This window comes from Gouania willdenowi, chromosome 6 (assembly GCF_900634775.1).
Source record: "Gouania willdenowi chromosome 6, fGouWil2.1, whole genome shotgun sequence".
Lineage (NCBI taxonomy): Eukaryota > Metazoa > Chordata > Actinopteri > Blenniiformes > Gobiesocidae > Gouania > Gouania willdenowi.
In genome coordinates this window covers 68,026,381-68,048,294 of record NC_041049.1, presented here as the reverse complement: position 1 = coordinate 68,048,294, position 21,914 = coordinate 68,026,381, and the positions used below count along the sequence as shown (strand labels likewise).

General features: G+C 37.7%; 1 protein-coding gene across 13 annotated transcripts in view; it reads right to left on the bottom strand.

Moving 5' to 3' along the window:
- Positions 1 to 21,914, bottom strand: part of LOC114464420 (pleckstrin homology domain-containing family A member 7-like) — a 141,413-nt gene that overhangs the window by 19,584 nt on the left and 99,915 nt on the right. For 8 of the 13 annotated variants that reach the window (XM_028448577.1, XM_028448578.1, XM_028448581.1 and 5 more), the window contains 8 exons: positions 18,511 to 18,692; positions 16,886 to 17,425; positions 13,386 to 13,941; positions 12,037 to 12,120; positions 10,595 to 10,828; positions 8,710 to 8,763; positions 3,726 to 3,791; positions 504 to 584 (listed from right to left, as the gene is read on the bottom strand). In XM_028448577.1, the coding sequence (XP_028304378.1) occupies positions 504 to 584; positions 3,726 to 3,791; positions 8,710 to 8,763; positions 10,595 to 10,828; positions 12,037 to 12,120; positions 13,386 to 13,941; positions 16,886 to 17,425; positions 18,511 to 18,692 (1,797 nt within the window). The remainder of the gene's footprint in view (positions 1 to 503; positions 585 to 3,725; positions 3,792 to 8,709; positions 8,764 to 10,594; positions 10,829 to 12,036; positions 12,121 to 13,385; positions 13,942 to 16,885; positions 17,426 to 18,510; positions 18,693 to 21,914) is intronic. The other 5 variants (XM_028448584.1, XM_028448585.1, XM_028448580.1 and 2 more) reach the window with 4 other exon arrangements.

Genomic DNA, 21,914 nt, shown 5'->3' with positions numbered 1-21,914 from the left:
GGGACTACTGTACACAACAAAGACATTGCATTACAACACATTACAGAATAGCTCCAAAGGCACAAACTTTCAACAAAATCGCACAAAATGACTAAAAACAACAATAAAAATGCAGGAAGTGACCCCAAATCACAGTTTTGTGGCCCCTGTTGTCAAAGTCATAAAGACCATTATAGCTTTACAAAGAAGAAGCTAGATTGAGCCGAGTAGTTCCCAGAAACATTGTTGGTCCATATTAATGACTGACTAGAGATTCATGCTTTTTCAAGGCATATTAATCAAAATAGACAAATTAAACGTTTTATATTTTCACTTTTGAGGACAAATAAACAGTTTTTCAAATAATCTGATAATCAGACACTTAAATCAAGTTTCCGACTCAGACGTCTAGTGAACTTTCAGGTCATCTTGATCTTAGCAAATTAAGTGGGCTAATGATCATTAACCAGCACCTGACCATGTGAAATACTGGCATTAATAGTTGATTTACAGCCAAATCAGACCTTGTCGTCCTTCAAGGAGCTGATCTTCACCTCCAGATCCTTGAGGATCTTGTCTTGCTCACATAGTCGACTGAGTTTCACCTGCAGGAGGACACACATGTGAAGAGGCTTAATGACACCAGAAACACTCTTTGACTTTAAGATTTTGTCCAACCATTCATTTTTAACCATACAGTATAATACTAAGTTTATTAAAAATGTTTCCTTCACTTTGAAGCGGTTGATACAATAAATATTGGGACATCTGCAGACTCATTTTGAACAAACATTCGTACATGACAGTAAAAATCCAGGTGTGCTGAAACATTCGGCCTATGATATATTTAATGCATGTATGTTTACAAATAAAGGATCAAAGAGTCTGTATAGTGAACATTAATTGTGCTAGAATACTCTCGTGACAGTGATTAAATATGTACAGAATAAATAAACTTGGTAGAGCATCTGTGCAGCCGTCTATTTATGATATTATGTCAGAGCTCATATTTTGAGTTTTTAATGGTGCCTATAAACATAATGCAGTACAATGATTTTACTGGTGTTTTATTGTGATGATCTAAAAGTGAAATGCATAAAAGCTACAGTTAAAGTGTCTGTGAAGGTTCTCTGTTATCCTGCTCATGCTCAGTGTCATTTATTTAGGCTGCAGGTGGAAACAATAAACAACATAACTGACATTTTCTATGATTGTGTCAGAAACAAACATAGTACTGTTAATTAATGCCGGAGCACGCTAACGTCCAGCGTTGACTCAACCACGCAGCCATTCTACGATGACGCTGAGCCACGACAGCACAACATAAACAAAGCATTAGGCAAAACACACTCCACTCTCGCTCATATTTCACTCCAATAAATGATTCATTCCCACGTTGTCTCTGTGGGGCTGTTGTAGTTCAATCTAATCAAATATTCATTGCAGACAAAATTGTTTAATTTGTTTAAAGCCACGACTGAAAAAGAAACAATGTTTTTTTGTTTTGTTTTTTTTTATATCGTATCCATGGTTATCTAAGTGTTTTGCCTTCATTAGCATCAGTTATGTGCTTAAAGCTAAAGGTTCTTGTCAGTACGTGTGAATAGGAACCAAAAACCAACAAACAACAGTATTTTCTATTTCCCAGAGTGCTGCAATTATTTAGTTCTCTGTGTTGAAATGTACAGGTACATTTTTATTTTTGAAGTGGTACATAAATAGAATTATTGAATATGCTACGCTCTACAAACCCATTCCTAAAATTAGTTAAAACTGGCAACAAGCAGTTGCCACTAGGGTTGGGGTGAATTATAATTGAAAATTCTATAAAAATTGTAGGGATGTCCCGATATTGATCCGATATCAGCATGAATCATGACAAACTTTTTTTTTCTCCCGCTCTTTTCTTTAATAAATAATGATTACTTATTTTGTAGTGTGGAATGTTAGAAAAGACTTGATCAAGTGATGTCACTCAACATTAGGCAGCAACAGTAGGTATGAGATTTATTATTAACCAATTGGTTACACAACATAATATCTAAAGTATTCTACAATTGAATAAAATAAATAAAAAATGAATTGGAAAAAAAAAAAATCTAAATTTGAATCGATATTCGTTTTCAGGCTAATATTGGACCAATATCTGATAAGGACACCCCTAAAAATTTGTCAATTATAATTTAACACAAAACTGGGAAACCATGTTACAGTTCTATGTACAGTTCTACACATATGTAGTTAACAGTTATTAAAATGTTTCATATCAAGCTTTCCCACATTTTACCATTTAAAAAATTATTTAAATCACAAAAAAGGCTCAGACGTCCACACCAAAAATATTAAAACCTATATTTTCATTGATCAGGAAGTCTAACAAGGTAACCAATAGATAGGAAATAAATTAGATGATAGATATTTGTTTTTCGTGTATTTTACAGCTGATTTAGGACCTGTTATCATAAGAGTTGCTAACAGAAAGCTAACACAAGAGGAAGGTTCATTTTTATTAAGTTATTTATTTCAGGCTCAATAATTGTGATGAATTTTTATTGAACTTTAGTAATTGTAATTGACTTTGAGATTAAAAATAATTATTGCAATTGGAAAAAATGCTGGTCACTGTATTTTAATTGTAATTAAACATGGATAATTGAAAACTTCATTGTAACCATAGTCTTCATCTACTGTAGTGAGAATGGTAAAGTGATTAAGTTGTGCAATGTTTATATGTTCTATTTTCTTCAATGTTCTATGTTTAATGTTCTTCTATGTTCTATGTTCTTCTATGTTCTATGTTCTTCAATGTTCTATGTTCTTCTATGTTCTATGTTCTTCTATGTTCTTCGTTGTTCCTTTTCCTGTTCCTGTTGTTGTTCCTGTTGTTCTTGCTGTTGTTGTTCTTGTTGTAATGAATTAGTAACATTAGTGAGTTTAAACATCTGACTCATCAAACTATTTTTAGTTGCCACTAGGGCAATAAATCGAGATATACAACATTTTATGCACATTTTCAACATGTTTTAATCAGGAATTTCAGTTTGTTTCTCTCATAAGGGACAGCACATGTGAGTGAGTTCTGAAATGTGTAGAGTTTGTGTTAAAGACATACTGGAGAGGCAACTCTTAGAACTATTTTTGTACTGCAAAAAATGCTTTAAAATAAAGCTATATTAATAAAAAAAAAAAAACAATATTGTATGTTTCAACATAAATCTTGATATTTCTTAAATTTCAATAACATTTTAACCGATAAAGATTTATGGTGTTTACATACTTTTTTTTAAAGACTAAACGTGTAGACTTTTTTTCTGAATTGGTATAAAAAAAACATCTTTATCTAGTTAGTGCATGTGGCCACAGAGGTCACTGTTGCTGCAGGGAAACTAAAGTAACAGGCTTTACCTGCTTATGGATTTACTTTATAATTAAAAAAACTATAAAAACACATTATTATTATTATTTGAATACCTTTTAAAACACTTAATGTGATGCATAATGTATTTAAATATCATGTATTTAAATATAATGCATTTAAATATAATCTATTCCTACAAGTACAAATGATTAAAAAAAACATGCAAATTTGACTTTTCTGCAACACGCTTTTGACATTTTCCCCCAAACTGAAAACAGCGATAAAACGCCAACTGTCTGAAAAGTGCACAAACTTTTAATACCATACTATACTTTTAACATCATAGTTACAAGTAGTTAGGGGGGGGGTGCATTAGGTTTGTACTTACATCCACATCACTCTCTGCAACCTTTACAGGTTTGCCCGAGTCCTTCAATGTTTGACTTCCAGCTACCTGGAAATGACAAACCAAACATGTCCAAATCTTTATCATAGAGACTTAATGAGCCAACAGCACTAAAACACGAAAAATGCAGAGCGCACAGACCAGATACAAGCTACTACAAGGCCGAGGCAGGCTAAAGCTAACACATGACAATATGAATGAGTTCTGATACACAACATCAGCTCTTGCTTTTAACAACACAATGGCTATGAAGACTTTGAAGCCCTGCACGTAGAACATTTCCCATCAAACAGATACAAATGTTTTCCTGCATAGCCAAAACTACAGTGTATTATTGCATTGTGCAGAAATGCACTGACGGCATTAACAAAACCAGCAGGTCAATGAAGACAGTGCTAAATACCATTTGTACAACATCAAAGTAGTAGTGAGGCACAAAGCAGAATGGACTTTTTAATTACGCATTGCAGGACTTCATGGTCAAAGGTGACGGTAACTAAACTATTTATATTGGTTGTGATTATTGAACTGTTTTCAGTAATTATAGCGACTTAGCCGACCCACATTGTGCCATTAAAGACTGCTCACACGGCACTTATGCACTCGTGAAATATAATGCACATGCTTGTAACCGTTTGCATTATATACGTTCCCCACCAAAGGGCCAGATCCTGAAAAACATCAAAGGGGACGAGGCCATTTCAGGCTCAATAAAACCAGCAAGCTCTTGTATTCATGTTTAAAGGCTGATATTTGCTTTTATTTTGAAGGAACAATGAGGCACTTTTGTTATAAAGTTGCATCCTAAAGTGTTACAAGTTCATCCTTTCACTTTCCAGAGCTTGGAATCAACCATAGTTTTTTTTTCATGTTATGTCCAGGGTTGGGGTCAATCACATTTTTCAGTTACAATTACATAACAATTGTTTTTCATCCTCAGGAAGTCAATTAAATGGTAAATGGACTTGATTTTATATAGCGCTTTATCACCACACTGAAGCAGTCTCAAAGCGCTTTACATATCAGCTCATTCACCCAATCACTCTCACATTCACACACCAGTGGGACAGGACTGCCATGCAAGGCACTAGTCGACCACTGGGAGCAACTTAGGGTTCAGTGTCTTGCCCAAGGACACTTCGACACATAGTCAGGTACTGGGATCAAACCCCCAACCTCTCGATCAGAAGACGACCCACTACCACCTGAGCCACGGTTACAATTGTATCTTTAATTACTAAAGTTCAATCACAGTTACTGAGTCTGAAATAAATAATCTGTTAAAACGTAACCTTCCTCTTGTGTTAGCTTTCTGTTAGCATCTCTCATGATAACGAATCCTAAATCAGCTGTAAAATACACTAAAAACAAATATCTATCATCTAATTTATTTCCTGTCTCTTGGTTACCCTGTTAGGCTTCCTAATCAATGAAAATATAGGTTTTTCATATTTTTGATGTGGGCATCTGAGCCTTTTCTGTGTCAGTATACCCCTAGATTTGCATTTTTTTTTTTTTAAATGGTAAAATGTGAGAAAGCTTGATATGAAACATTTTAATAACTTAACTACACACTGAATGTGTAGAACTGTGCATAGAACCGTAACATGGTTCCCCAGTTTTGCACTAAATTATAAATGACAATTTCTTAGAGAATTTTCATGGCAATTACAAATACAAAGTGATTTATCTAAACTCAATTACAATTCAATTACGACAGCAAGAGATTTTCTAAAACACAATTATATTTACAATTACACCATAATTGTAATTAATTATCAATTACAAGTATAATTGACCCCAACCCTGGTTATGTCTACCCTTTACTAAGCACGTACAGTATTTTGGTTATCGTGACCTTTAACCTGATCCCACAATGCAACACGGGTCTGAGATGATAAATTTGCTTATTGGTAGTGAGAGAAATGTTCAGGCAATCACATGTTTATAAATTCTGATGGATGTTACGTTAAGGCAGGCATACACTGTGCGATTTTTGGCCCATTTTTAGCTTATTTTCGAGTATTTTGTGGGATCGTGCGTGTCTCTTCTAGGTCATGTGTCGTGCATCGTATAGTATACGTGGGGTCACGAGAAGCGATTAACACCTCACGACCAGCTCCCGATCAGCAATCGCAGGTCGTCGTGAGCTCCTCGTGGGGGTATCTCACAGTTGAAGCAGTGCCACGGACCGGGTTAGCGTAAACGCTGACACTGCGCATGCATGAACACCGTAGGACGGCTGTAAAAAGGACCGACTGTCCAGCCAGCTCCTGGTCCATCACATCGCCACCTTTTCTTTTTTAAAGCTCTTTTTGCTGAGATTTGCAAGTGTCTCTCCACTTCCGGGTTTTTCTTCTTCGTCTGTTTTAATGGTGACGCTTCAGAGTTCTTCTTCTTCTCAACTCAACTTTATTTTATATAGCGCATAATACAACAAAGTTACTGTATCTCAAAGCGCTGAACAAAATATGAAGTCCATAATAAAAAGAAGAAAGAACCCAACAAGATCCAAGATCCACATGAACAAGCAATTAGCGACAGTGGGAAGAAAAAACTCCCTTCTAATTTTTACTTTGTATTTCCGGAAACCAGTATGAACGTACAGTGTGAGCAGTCAGATTGTATCAGAGTATAGGTCCGTACAGTGTGAGGACATGAATCGTGAGCTGCGCACATTCGGGCTCTGCACCTGAGTCGCACAGTTTGAGCTGGAGCTGAATACAATGATTGAAAAAATTGCAGAGTATCACAGCCTTTACTCACAGGAAGTAAAATGATCTATCTCCATCATTACAATTTGTGAAAACAAGAAGACCAGAGAACAATAAAAGCTCAGTGTCATTAGCCAAGGCTAGCTGCTAGACCATTAGCATACAAAACGGGCAAAAAGGTTTCAGACTGGATCACGCTAAGATGAAAGAAACCATGTTTGTACATGATGAATAATGTCTTTATTGTTTCTAAGTTCGAGATGTTTTTATTCCTCTTTTCTGAGGTCACATTTGATAGTGTTAAAGACGGTTAGGTGATGAGAAATATTTGCTGAGTTTGCAGAGAGCGGTTTGTTGGTTTTTGTTGAGGAAAAAGACCCAGGTGGTGTCTGGGCCTGGGTCAATGTTGAGGAGGTGCAGCGTTTCAGAGATGATGGTGAAGCTGCTGGTTTTTCAACCACTGGGGCCACAGCCACAACACATGCACTGCTGAGTCATCCCATGCCCGCTTTTCAACAGCACCGTCAACATTTCCGCATGAGGGTGTGATTGCAAAGCAGGGTCGGTCACAGGTGAACAGGAGGGCAGCCATTCAATGCCATTCAAGTTGTTAACGTAGCACTGGAAGCAATGGGAGAGCCTCTCTACACCAGAGATGAGCAACTGTTACCACTGCAGGGGCCACAAATATGTAACTGGATCTGATCCGAGGGCCACGTTATCAGAACTTTAATTAGCATTTAGAATAATGGCCAATCTGAGCATTAATACAAGATAGAACAAAGGGTTTAGATTGTTTTTTTTTTTTACCATGTGGTGTATATTTGTATTTTTTCTCTGTGTTTTTAGAGTGATTTTTTTATCATTTTGAGTGTTTTTTTTTGTTTTTTTTTATCATTTTGTGTATCTTTCTGTTGTTTTGTTTTTGTTGTTTTGTGTACTTACACTACCAATCAAAAGATTTACAACACCACACTTTTTCCAGTTTTGTACTGAAAATGATTCACTTTATTGTGTCATTGCACTCATCAAAGTAATCAAAGTACAGTGTTCCAACACTGCTTTTATGCAGACAGAAGGGTTGGAAGGAACCAAGAGAAGTTGGAACACCTGTAGGATTGAGTAGCACCAGCTTTCAATGCTGATTCAACCTTCATTACTACAGAACAGACTTGGAATTTTTAACCCACTTCATGTTCCCTGAAAAAGGCCTATTTGTATAATTCTGAAATATAAATTATTTTTCACTTTTGGGTAACCAAACCTTTTTTTTTAACCTCTGGCTGTTCAGTTCTTACCTTTGTACCTTTTCAAGCTGTTCATTGGACTTGCACGACTTGAACTGCAATAAATAACTGGAGAAATGAGGGTGTTCTAAAACTTTTGACCAGTAGTGTATGTGTATTTTGTACTTTTCAAGTAATGTGGGATTTTGACATTTTATTTTATGTTTTCTAGTTATTTTATGCATTTTGTTGTTATTTTATGTTTTCGATGTTGAGCAATTTTGTGTATTTTTTTGTTCTTTTGTGTATTCTTGTAGAAATGTGTGTGTTTTTGTCATTTTATGTGCGTTTCTTCTTGTTATGCATGTTTTTTTGTGTATTTTGGGGGGGTTTTATATTCTTACCAACTTCTTGATTTACATTTTTTGGGGGATTTGTGTTTGGGGGCCGTACAATATTAGACACAAGGCTGCATTTGGTCTCCGTGTCCACAGTTGCCCATCCCTGCTCTACATTTTAAGTCTAAACACACATACACTCATGTACACAAAGACAATGAGTCTGGCTCTGAGCATGCACAGCATGTGCACGCGCGCACAGACACACCACAGTTCTCCTGAACACAGACACTGATATGGACGCACATTTAGAGCTTACGTTTATTAGGGACCTGAGAGGCCCAGCAGTGCAGTGGAGTAGTAAACTGTGAACAGCGAGGATCAGGGGCTCTAAAGCTCTGATCTGGGAGTTAAAAACCACATAAACACAGAGCCGCAATCACATAATGGCTGCTGCTTTTGGGATGGGAGATGAATCTAATAAGTTCACTGAGATCACTGTTGAGTGCTTAGGAAAGTTTGGTCTAAACAGCTCGATGGCATTTTGTCCTAACATTTAGCTCATAGTAAGTAGCAGTTACAGAGTGAGTTAGTTTGAGCTTTAAGTATTTTAGACACTTGTACAGGAGATAGTTTGGACATAAAAGGATTAATATGAACACACACACATACACTGCTTCTTTCTTACCTTCAGATCCAGAAACTCCAGGTCCTTCTTCAGCTGCATGTAGGTGTCATCAACCTGGAAGATAAAACGATAATGTGAATATGGATTATTTCATCATAGAAATCAAAAGCTACTGGATCACGACCACCAGGGTTAAGGTGAATTACATTTTTCAGTTACAATTACGTTTTAAATTACACATGTTCAATTACAGTTCAAATGTGATTACAGTGACCAGTATTTTTTCCAATTACAATTATTTTTTATCCTCAGAAAGTCAATTACAATGATGTCAATTACTAATTTAAATTACAATTAATCACAATTACTGCGCCTGAAATAAATAACCTAATGAAAGTTAACTTTCCTCTTGTGTTAGCTTTCTGTTAGCAACTCTTATGATAACAGGTCCTAAATCAGCTGTAAAATACACATCTATTGGTTACCTCGTTAATCAATGAAAATAAAGGTTTTAATATTTTTGGTGTGAGCGTCTGAGCCTTTTTTGTGTCAGTATACCCCTAGATTTATATATTTTTTTTTAAATGGTCAAATGTGGGAAAGCTTGATATGAAACATATTTTAATAATTGTTAACTACATATGTGTAGAACTGTACATAGAACTGTAACATGGTTCCCCAGTTTAGCGTTAAATTATAATTGACACTTTTTATAGAATCTTCATGGTAATTACAACTACAAAGTCAATTATTTACAATTTCATTACAATTATGACAGCAACAGTTGTTAAAAATAATAACTATAATTATGCCATATTTGTAATTCATTATCAATTATGCAATTACAATTATAATTGAACCCAACCATGACGACCTCTGATTATGTATCTAAGTGATCATCACAACAACACGTCAGGCATGGATGGAGAAAGCGAACCACAGACGATGAGCACAAACCAGAAGCAGCAGAACTCTGTCAAACAAAAGCTCACAATTGGAGATTTAATGCAAATAATTAACACATCCACAGGTGTCTGAGGCGTGGGATGGATGACAACAGGACATGCTGTGGACAGAGGACGAAAACTGACCAACCGTCACATGAAAAGAAGGCGGATGGTAGAGGTGAGCGGGTTTGGGGTAGAGACGCCACTACTACACTGACTTCATTGTAGGCTTTACATTAAAATGTCGTTTCAGGCTAAATATTTGGACTGTGAAACATTTTGTCTTGTTTTGTTTTAATACTATGCACGAAATGTAAGAATCCTTAACCTTTAAGCTGATCTGGGTGTAAACAAGGCTTTATAATTCATTTGTTTATACAACTAAGTGGTTTGTCACTCTTCAAAAACGCTCTTTTCCAAAAAGTTGGAATATAATTATTGTTTTATCTATGACCATGAAAAGAATTAGATTCAATAACGGATTTATTCACAGCAGTAAATAGTAGCAAAAAATGTTTTTCATTATAAATGCAGCACATTTATGGAGCTGGCAGCATTGACACGTTATGAAAGTGTGTTTTTCAACAAAGCCTAAGAATTTGTTTGATAAACTGACAGAAAAGCGATCCTTTGATGAATAACTACATGGTTCCCCTTACTTCTAAACATTAATGTGAATATTTTCTGTAATGTTACTTTTCAATCAGGTTCTTATTCTATAACGTTACCGTTTCTTTAATGCCATATGCAACCCTTCACATAAATGCACTTAATAATATATGTAATAAAACTGTTACTAATCAATGTGCGTCATTTCTTTGGAGTCACTTTCCAGAAAGTGGCAAAATCATGGAGCAAAAGGCCAAAAAGTCTTTTCTGTGAGAAAATGGATTCAAATTTCATACATTTTGTTGTCTGATGATAATTTAGTGGCATCCCCCCCCCATCCCCCGCTCAGATGAAGTTCAAACAGGTAGGCGAGCTGCAGCGACCCCCACCTGGCTGCAGCAAGGGCCCACGTGTCCTGGTTTGGACTCAGGGGAGGGGCTGGTGCTGAGGAGGGGACTGTTGATGCTAGTGGTGGTGGTGGTGGTAGCAAAGAGGCAGTTGTGGAGGAGGGGCTCTGTGGGCGTGTCCAGCTGCTGGAGTTGGGCTAAGGTTTGTTGGCGTGCTGAGGCCACCTTGGCCTGATGACGGCGCAGCTGAATGAGGAGCAGAGTGAGCTCCTCGGGCTGTCACACGCACCAGAGAACATTCAGAATCGCTTCACTTCTTCACCACCCCATTGATCATACAGTTTTCTAACAGCTAGCAGATGTGTGGCTGACATAGAGACGATTATACTGTATGTGTTTAACCAAAGGCAGGCACACAGGAAGATAATGTACATGATCAGAACCACCTGTTACAACCTGGTTAATGTCTACACAAAGGACCGAGTCAGCATTTGTTACAATTCTCAGCTTTAAGTGAAGTTTGAAATACAAATACTTTACATTAGGGATGTAATGATTCACTAAACTCCCGATACAATTCATTTCACGATACTGGGTTCACGATACGACTCTCTCCTTTATTTTACACAATGAGACTGTAGAAAAATGATGACTGAAAAATATTCCTTTATTTTTTTGGATTAAAAAACTATACTGTTTTCCTTTTATTTTTCATTGTCAAAAGAATCATCATTCAAAACAATACAATTTAACTAAAAATAAATCTTGAATGAAATAAATAAAGAATAAAGAATAATACAAATGAAGAAGAAGCCTATTAATTTAAATTCTGGTTCTATAGTAAACAATGCAAAACTGCATAATAGTTCTTTTTGTTTTTAAAAGTGCAACTGAAAATGTATTTTGTACCTTAACAATTGGACTTAAAAAAAAAAAGTAATTTCACTGTATTTAGGTCAGATATTTGTTTGGACCAGCAGAGGGCGCTGGTAACCCAGTGGTCGGTTGGTATGCAGATATCTTGCAGTGAAGAAGAGATGCTATGCGCTAGCAGACAGAGCTAACAGAAAAACGTGACTTTTACAGATATTCACGTAATATTACAGATATTTTTTCGGTGCTAAAGGGGTTAAAAATTCCAATTATTAAATGGAGGTTTACACGAATCATCTGCTACCTTCTGCAATAGAACATAATAGAGTTTTTTTCTTTTTAAGGACTATAAAATTTGACAATAGTGTGAATGCAGTTTATACTGTAGCTATTGCTAATTTTCAACTCTTGTCCCTAGTTGGATATTATTCTGCTTTTGGGTCCTCGACCACCTCACTTCATGGCTTTTACACATGGATTACTCTAACACAATAATCAAATATAATATAATAGATTTTCCTGCATTTCAAATGCACATATTTATCAAAGAAATAAACAATTATCAACTAATACTTAAGCAGCTACAGCTACATTTCCACACGCGAACGTACCGTTTTACCATGGAGGCTGGGTGCACTGACAGTGTGGGTGATGTAGCCAGAAGGAGGCATGGAGCGTCTCTCAATAGTAGCAGCCTGAAACACACACATCCACCTCTCTGTGTCAGCGTCAGAGAGAGAAAGAATTGGAAATCTGCATAATGTTCCCTCAATAATAAAACTGCAGCTGCTTTTCCATTTATAAGGCTAGAAAATGTTTCATTGTGCAGTTTTAAGACTGTTACCTCAGGGTACTGTAACAGATTTTGTTCTATTCTCTCGCTGTGTGTCTGGATAAAATAATCCTATACTTGATATTTGTTTTGAATTTAAAAGCAGCAGAGATGTCCACCTAGCTAGATTTCAGTCATGTAATTGCATCGAATATGTCATATAAATTAAAAAAAATATAGCATGAATGTGGACAGGCATTGATCAACAGCTGGAGGATCTTTCTCAGTGCACTAAACATTTACTTTCTTTGCATTAAAAATACTGATTTAATAAACTATGAAACTGCACACACCTGGTCCTCTCTACTAGTTCTCTGCTTTCACCTCTCTGCTCTATTATGAAAGTTGGAGGACATGCTAACTTTAAACTGAAGGCAGGACTTAAATTATTGCTGGGCGATAAATCGATATGCGAGATATATCAAGTTTTCTTTTTTTTGGCGATATAGGAAATTGAAATACATATTTCTTTAGTTTATTTTGCATCAAAATACTTGTTTTAGGAGTCGCTGCTTTCACTACTTCTCAGAACAGCATGAAAAGCACAGTTAGATAGATTTCTGGGTGCATTCTAACCCAGATCTTTCCCTAAACAAGCCACACTTTGTTAATAAATGGGCCTATGTGGCATTTTGAGTAAGACTTTATTTGAATTGAAATTATCGAGATTCATATGAGAAGACCTTTGATGTAATGTGCACTATATAAATAAAGTTGAATTGAATATAATTGAATATCATATATCAGCATTTTGAGAAAAAATATCATATGAGTTTTGGTCCATATCGCCCAGCCCTAGCTTAAATCTGATATATCAGCGTAAGACTTATTACTGAATAATGTCATTCATTTACTCACCAACAGTTAATTACACTACAAGCTTCTTAATGTTACTTACATTACCTTTCACTGTTATCCAATGCATTAAAACTATCTCAAAACATAATTTTATTATAGGTGAGGATTTCTTTAAACTTTTTCCAAATGTTTTTACTCACTTGGTCTTTTAGTTCCTGCTACACCATTACTGTTTAATTTCTACAAACACAATTTCAGGTAAACCAGACACATCTATGCAAGCGTTTAACAGTTTTGAACCAAAATTAGACTTCTTAGGGCGGTGTTTACCTTGAGCAGCTGGGATTTAGTCCTCCGAGGGGAAATGGTGAAAGGGACATCCAACATTGACCTGTCGCCCCCTGGCCGCACCGTCACCCTTACAGACGGCGTGTGCGGCCTCCGTGTGGGTGTGAGCGTTCTGCTGGTGCCAGGTGGGGGCCCCGGTGGAGGGATATCTGCAGGTGAAGGCGGCACTGACACGCAGCGTGGAGGCCCGTCTGATTTGTGTCCAGACGAGGAATGAGGCACAGTGGAATGGGGGTGGGGTCCAAACGGGTAATCTGGTGCAGGCGTGTAAAGCGGCGCCGTGGGGCTGCCGTGACGGAACCTGTGTCGTTGCTGCCACTCGTACAGCTGCCACACAGTGCTTGAACCGGAGCCGCCCTGGTCAGGTGAAAGGCGAAAATGGCTCAGGCGGTCCTGGGCGTACTTGTATTCTCCAAATCGGCCTGGAGGGGGGCTCTGGCGAGGGGTTTTTGGCAGCGTCTGATAAGCATCCATGGTGGTGAACTTGTGGTTGGTTGGCGGTGTGCGGCGAGGAAGTGTGTTCTGCCTTGAAGGAGGGCTGTAGAAACGTCACAACAAGAAATAAACTCAGACCTCAAATTTAAAAGATATGCATGAACATATAAATTACAATGGCCGTAAAAGCTCACAACACAACACACAATGACGAACGCCACAACGCAACACAATAGCTCACAACTCAGCACAAAAGCAGTCCAGTAAAAATCCACGAAGAACAGTAATGTCAAAGTTGGTACATATATAAAATCCACAAAGAAAAGTGACGTTGGTGACGGTGCCGATCCTTTCACGGGCCTGATCCTTTCCGTCACTCTTCTTCGTGGATTTTTACCAGACTGCTGTCGTGTTGTGGGGTTTGTATTAAGTGGCATTCATCATTCTGTGTTGTGAGCTTTTATGGTCATTGTATGATATAAATGACTATAACAATCTTATTTCTTTTACAAAACTGGCACGACTCATTTGAGTAGTGGGAGATTTAAGACCAAGTTAAAAATGTATCTTAATTTTTTCAGGATCAGCATAAAACATGAACAGTTACAAAACGAAGAAGACGAACAGGAATATTCTAACAAAGTTAGAATAAAGTTATTCCACAGGCCTCTGATGAAGTTTAAATCTATTTCCTATTTTTATAACCAGATTTTTTAAATTAATCAGACTGCCAGATGGATTCTTTTTTTTTTTTTGGTGGATTGAAATAATTGAATTATTCATCCTCTGTACTCCAGTCTGTCACAAGGTTAACAAGTAGAGGCAGGAAACACGTTCCCTTCATTCCTTGCTTTTTTAATGTGAGGTGGAAACGAACCCTTAAACCACTTTTTCTGACAGCTGTTGTGTTCAATTTGGTTTATTCTGACAAGGTCACGAAAATCTTTGTTTCCCTTCATTTTTAATGAAGGAATAACAGAATTATGATTGGATGAGGATTAAACCAGGCCTTTGTACAGAGGAGAGAGAGAGAGAGAGAGTAGAAGCCACAGGATATCTCATCCTTAGTGATAAGTGAAGAGCACAAGTGGCTCCCTCCGGCCTCTCAGGGAGGTTTTTCCAGGATGTCCATTTGGCCCCAGGGCCAAACCGGGACACGCTGTAGAGATATTATCACTCAGCTTGTCTGAGAACACCTCAGGCCCTCAACAGCTGGTGGAAGTAGAACTGTCTGAGCTTCTTTATCAACACCTTTCCCACAAAATAAAACACAGATGAGCTAACAATGGTGAGTTTAAGCTATATTAAATACTGTATTTAATACCTCAATGAGTTCCCATTGGAAGTTTAACATTAAAAAATAAATAAAAAAGCAGATGTTTTAGGAATTGCATCAGAAACCAAACATGATGATTAATTTAATTAATGGTTATTAGCGCATCCATAGTAACGTTTGAGCGTCTAATCTGGACTGAATTATAACCTAACCACTACAGCGAACATGGGCTCGTCTGTGAACGGTCGCATTTACAGACCTTGGAGTCGCTGTTAGCTTACCAATGAACGGGAAGAGATTCATCACCTTTATAATAAGTGCTGACTAGACCACTGCGAGTGAGGCAGGCTGACTTGATAATACTGTATCATATTTTTCTGCAGTCAGTGCCTTCTCCTCGTCCTTCTCTCTCTGCTCTGTTCCAGGTGTCGTGAAGCTGATGATGGCAGTTCCTGATCTGTGGTTCACGGCTCAACTAGTCTGAGATACTCTGATGTTCTATCTCTCTATCCTGTTCTGTTGGTCCTTCTGTCCACTAACCCCAACCAGTTGACGCAGATGGCTGCCACCTCTGAACCTGGTTCTAACGGAGATTTCTTCCTGTTAAAGGGAGTTGTTTCTTCCCACTGTCACTAAATGCTTGTTCATGTGGATCTTGTTGGGTTTTTTCTTTGTTATTATGAATTTTATATTTTGATAAGCGTATTGAGATGACTTTGTTGTAAATTGCACTATACAAATAAAGTGGGCTGGGCAATATGGACCAAAACTCATATCTCAATGTTTCCTCAAAATGTCAATATTCGATATAAATCTCAATATTTTTAACTAAATTAAGTCAGAAGGACAATTCTGGGTTAAATTTGCTGATGAAAAATGCCAGACAGGCAAAGAGATGCACAATATGTTCTACTTTTGGCTTTTTCACCTATAAGAGACAGCACGTTTGAGTGAATTCTATAGTCTGGTGCACTTAGTAACCATCTAACTGTGCTTTTCATGCTGTTCTGAGAAGTAGCAAAAGCAGAGACTCCTAAAATAAGTATTTTAATACATAATAAGCTATGAAATATTTATCTCAGAAAGGACACTGTTTGACAACTCTATGAATAATATTAAATACTTGTATGATGTGATTTGTACTGTGTGATTGTATGAATCAAAACATGTAAAAAAATATAAATATATGTATTTCGATATAGGCGATATTGTCAAAAAACTTGATACATCTTCAATCACGATATATTGCCCAGCTCTAAATCTTAGTCCACAATGTGCTTGTCAATCTACTGAAGCCCAAGTGTGAAAGTGCCTCATTGTAAAATGTATACAGAAATTATAGCACAGTCACTCTTATATGTATTTGTATTTCCTAACGTTTTAAAATGTAATCAATTCATAAACAGGATTTTTTTAATCCATCATAATTGCAAGAATTGTAATTTACCATTTATCAAGTCATTTTTCAAAAAAATTTCATTTGTATTTTTCTGCAAGCACGGAAGCTGGAGAATGAGTTTACTAAATAACAGCAAAATGAGAAGAGAAAAGAATAATTATTACAGGACAAAAATCTGGGTTAAAACTCTGTGAAAATCTCGCACTTCAGATGATGAATTGCTGCAGATTTAAAGGTTGTTAAAAAATTAATTTTCAAGACGTATCAAGCAGAGTAAAAATCTTGTTAGAAGTCAAGAAAATAGCACACACACAGTATTAGTATCTGAATTTCACTGATGGTCTTATTTAGACTTTATTGACAGTGACTTACCCTTTATGTTCAGCCTTCTGCACCTTCACCCACTGCTCCACCTGCTCTATAGCGCCCCTCCTGTGCACCTGCTTTGTTTCTACAGCTGGAGGCTCTGCGACATGCTGGTACGTCCCAGCTGCGATCCCGTTGGGCTCCAGGATAGGGCTAGGCGTAGAAACCAGTCCATTTCTTGTGCAAACACCGGAGGGCAACGTGGAAGCGGCTCGCGATGGCGCACGAGACGGCACCCTGGACACGGGTGCTGAGGCGGATAGGTGATCGAGCTGCGGGAACGCAGGGGGTGCCAGATTAGACGGGAGGGAAGTCTGCGTGTCCAACTCCAAAGCGGAGGTTCTGATTGTTTTGTCTGGTGTGATGTCGCTGGGAGAGTCTTTGTGAAAGCTGAAGCGCTCCTCTGCATCACGTTGGATGGGCTCCAGGAGAACTTCGTGGATCATGGGTCTGCTGATGTCAAGGTCTGAAGTCTTGGTGTTGTGGTTCACGTGGTTGGTCTGTGGCACGGCCTGTTGCAGCAGCTTCTCCAATGTGTCAGCAGGTCTGAAGAGAGGAGATAGAGACAGATTCCAACACCCTGGTTTAATGTGGTCTGGTTCTAGTGTTGGGACTATTATCATACCCACGAGCCTAGCATCAGTAGATCAAATCAGTGTCTTGATACATTTTCCAACATCTAACAACCTTTCTTGGACTACCTTACCCGAGATGATGGCATTCCTGGACAGTAAGAAGTGTATACCGCTCACATTTTTCTTTTAAATGCTTGCGCTGTGACATAATGTGCAAGCGACACAGACTGTTAGCCTCTTTTATTGTTTGTTTGTTTTGTTTTCTTTGCTTCTTGTCTCTTGTATGTACTAAAATATCTGAGAAAATTCAATAAAAATACTGTAAAAAAAATATTTTAAAAAAGAGTTCAGCGCTGCATCTCTTCACAGTGCCAAAGGATTTATTTCAGCTCAGGGCACTAACCAGTTTAAACCAGTGACTGGTCACAGGGTTAACTTAACGTACACATACTCAAACATCAGAGACTCCAAATGATCCAGCATCATATGATACAAGATCAGACTAAATATTTGAAACAATTCATTTTTGGATGTCCCAGATTTCTTACAGCTAAGAAAATACATAACTTTATTAACTTTTATTTAGCAGGAAATAACTGTTAATGCCTTCTGAGTTCTGGCAAACTCAACTACTGTTCAAGTGTCTTCACAGGTGTTCCACAAGAAATCTGTCAAATAGACTTTGTTTCAGACGATTTCGTACAATTTTAGCCATTTACATCCCTTTTACAGCCATTTGACATAAATTTTGTACTAAATTAATTTGCTTTGAATGGTTTTTTTTTTTTTTTAAATGTTTTTGCTATTGTAATTTGACTTTATTCTGTGTCAACTTTTACCATGAATTGTCCTGTTTTTCAACCTTGTATATCACTGCAGATGTTAATTAGCTATTTGCTAATTCTGTGCATTTGACAGTTTCACGATGTCCCTGTTAAATAAACAAATACATGGAATGAAAGGAAATGTATTAATATATAAAACCCTATGAATTGGCTAGTGTGTGAATTGAGTGTGTTGATGTGTCCCAGCAGCTGCTGAGGGTGCAGTCCTTACCTGATGAGTGCGTTGGGATTGTTTTGCATCACGGCAGCTTGGTTCATGGCCTTCAACCAGGTGTTCATATCCTCCTGAGTGTCAGCGCTGAAGTAATACGTCCGCATCCCAGTGTGCTCCGCCTGCGAGCCAATCACAGAGCTCTTCTTGTAAATGTATGAGCGCATGCCAGTGTGGTTAGCCTATGGAAAGAGAGGGGAGGTATAATCAGAGGGGCGGGGGGGCTCAGAGGTGGAGGAGCTGATAGACAGAAGGTGTGAGGTGAGGTGCAGCTTTAGTCAGAGTGACAAGGCGACATCATGCTGGTCGACGAGAGAAAAAACACAACAACTTCCACCAACACAGAGAGCTGATGACAAAGTCGTATGGGAGGAACACACAAAGTAATGAGCACAGCCACAATTTTAGACCAATGAGAGAAAAATGTAGGAAACACGTTCAATTATTTTATTTGTGAGTGATTGTTTTTATTGAGTCATTTTTTGGTAACCATTACTTCTAATTTCTGTTGGCAATTACTGAACGACCAAAACATCCATGTGTGTTTGGCTACAAATATTTCATAGTCTTGGGCTGTTTCAAGCTTTGTTTCCTGAGCAAAAACAAGCTGCTTACATACAACACACACAGACACAGACACACACACACACACACACGCACGCACGCACGCACAAATGTTGCAGAAAGAAAACTCATGACAGGGCGTTCTGTAGAAGAAGCGACTAAGCTTCAGAGGTCAGACGTACACTGTGAGTCTGGGACATCTAGCCTCTCTGTCAATGTTTTTGTAAATAAAGTTTTCTTCTAAATCATTGGCTTAATGTAAAACTTAATTTCAAATTTGAATCAGATTCTACTCTCGCTACTTGTTTATTACTTAGTCATTATACAACTTGCAAACAGCAAGTCTTCTGTACGGCAAGGGCCCCCCCCAACTACCGGTCCGTGGACCATTTGGTAACAGGCTGCGAAGAAAGAAAGAATCTATTTTACTATCATGTATGTTCTATGTTTTTTTAAAAAAATTTTTAAACTGCTACTTCAGAGCTCAGTCTGTGGAAACTTGGTCTTTAAGAATAATGGTCCGTGGCACACAACATTGTTGTACGGCAGGGGTCACCAACATGGTGCCCGCGGGCACAAAGATAAATACAGATGTTGTCAGAGCCGAGCTTAAAAGTTTATTTTCAATGAAACATTCTGACCAATGTCCATGTGTTGTGGATAAGATTTTCTTAAAAATGCTGCAAATTGGATGTTTAGATAATGTGATAATGTGTTTTTGGTTTTGTTTTTAATACGCAAAGTGGATTTTTGTCAAATAATACATGTTACATATTCTAGGATTAGTTAAAAGTTGTTAGTTAATGGCTTATGAAATAGGTGAAGAATTCCTATGTTTTTAAGTTACTGCGAGCATTCCTTCATTATCTCATCCTCTAGTTAAAGGTAAACCGTGAAAATGTATGTGTAGCTCACACTCAGAGAGGTTGGTGACCCCTGCTGTGCGGGGTCCCATAAATCTGAAGCCACCTGTCGCAGCTCAAATTGAATTTGTCATTGATAGTTCTTCCCATGTATAATCATTAATAATCTGCACCTACAATAGCTGACGGACATCATGTACTGTATGTCAAGCTTTTTTCACTCAGTATCACAACGGTGACAGCGCTGCCATGTAAGCAGCTAATCATCTATTGGGAGTAGCTAAAGGTCAAGTGCCTTGTTCAAGGACACTTCAACAGACAGGTACAGTCATGGAATCAATCCACCGGCCCCTCAATTAGATGACTCACAGTTGATTAAAACTATTTTTTTTCTTCTTGGGGTCTAAAATGTAACAAAAAAGTACCTTCAATCTTAAAACCAGCGATTATTCCTGTAGGTTTAAACCTTCAAACTCGTTGATTTGTTTTTGATGTCAGATGTTCCTGTCACAGCTCACTCTTCTTTATAGTGAAAGACAGCAGATGTCCTTTGTGTCACAGAGCATTATAAGTGAACAGGCAAGCTCATAATTAAATACACTGGGTTCTCTGATTTTAAAAAATGACCTTGTCAAGTGAGCTGTACTTCATTCAGCTCCCAACATGTCCAACTTCACTCTTTTCTTTCTTCCTTTCAATGTTGGAAGAGTTTAGTCTTGAGGACAAGTTAGAACGCCCGCTTAACAAGAGATGAATGTAAATGAAATCTAATTAGACACTAAATCATTTCAGCTCCTGGGTTGCTGAATAATAAAAGCAGAATAGATAGTGTGTGTGTGTGTGTGTGTGTGTGTGTGTGTGTGTGTGTGTGTGTGTGTGTGTGAGTGTGTGTGTGTGGATTCCTAAGCAGCTTATCAGACGGAAAGACAAAAAAAAAAAAAAAAATCACACCCACTCAGACAGTTTAACGTACACGATCATGAATAAAACAGACGCTGATCCCTGCTCTTGTTATAAATACTGACACACACACACACTGTCTGATTTCTCTCCTTCGTGCTGAAAGCAGAGCAGTCAGCCTCTAACTAGCTTGTCACAGAGACTCAGGCTAATGACAAAACTGGAAAATACAACTTATTTACCGTCCCCATGTGTCTGACCCTAATGCTGCTGCACAGCTTGTAATCTGGGGACTAATTCTACCAAATACTTCATATTGCTGATTACCTCGTAGTGATATTATTTTGACGCATGACAAGAAATACACGGGAATGTTTGGGTACAAATGACAACTTAAACTGATTGGGTGGTTTTGGGGTTGTGATTTGAAAATCATTTTTTAGCTGTCATAATTAAATATCTGGCTTTAATTTGTTAAAGTTAGATATCTGAGCAAACAATGACACATTTTATGAGAATACACTGAGCTGGGATGTTCTGCGTTGGAACTTCTCTATCCTATCCCGAGACTGTGATATGAGTATCTGTCCCATTCCCTAGTGCCTAGTATTAACCACTTGCACTTGTTTTCATTCTAAACAACCTGAATAAATAACCATCGTAGGCATGTTTATACAATAACACATTAACAAAATCTAGGTCCACCATCCTTTACCTTCAATGGTAGAAATGTGCTCCCATGATTCTCTAATGAAATGTTAATAAAAGTATACGTACCAAAAACAGAACAAGCATGACAGCAAAATTTGTTTAGAATGTATTTATTGTGAGAATGCTAACTCAAGCCTGTAGCCCAACCTTTAGAATATTTAGGACAATCCTGCTATGTCTGTCTGTTTCTGTAAATTCTATACTTAATCATTTCCATTTATTAACTGCAAAACTTTTTAGCAGAGTTGATCTAGCTCCTCTTGATGCTAGGGAGGTGCTTACAGTCTCTATTATGTTCAGCAAACAGCATTCTCACTTAGCTTTTGTCTGTCAAGTTCATTATGATATTCAGTAACAAACTAAAGT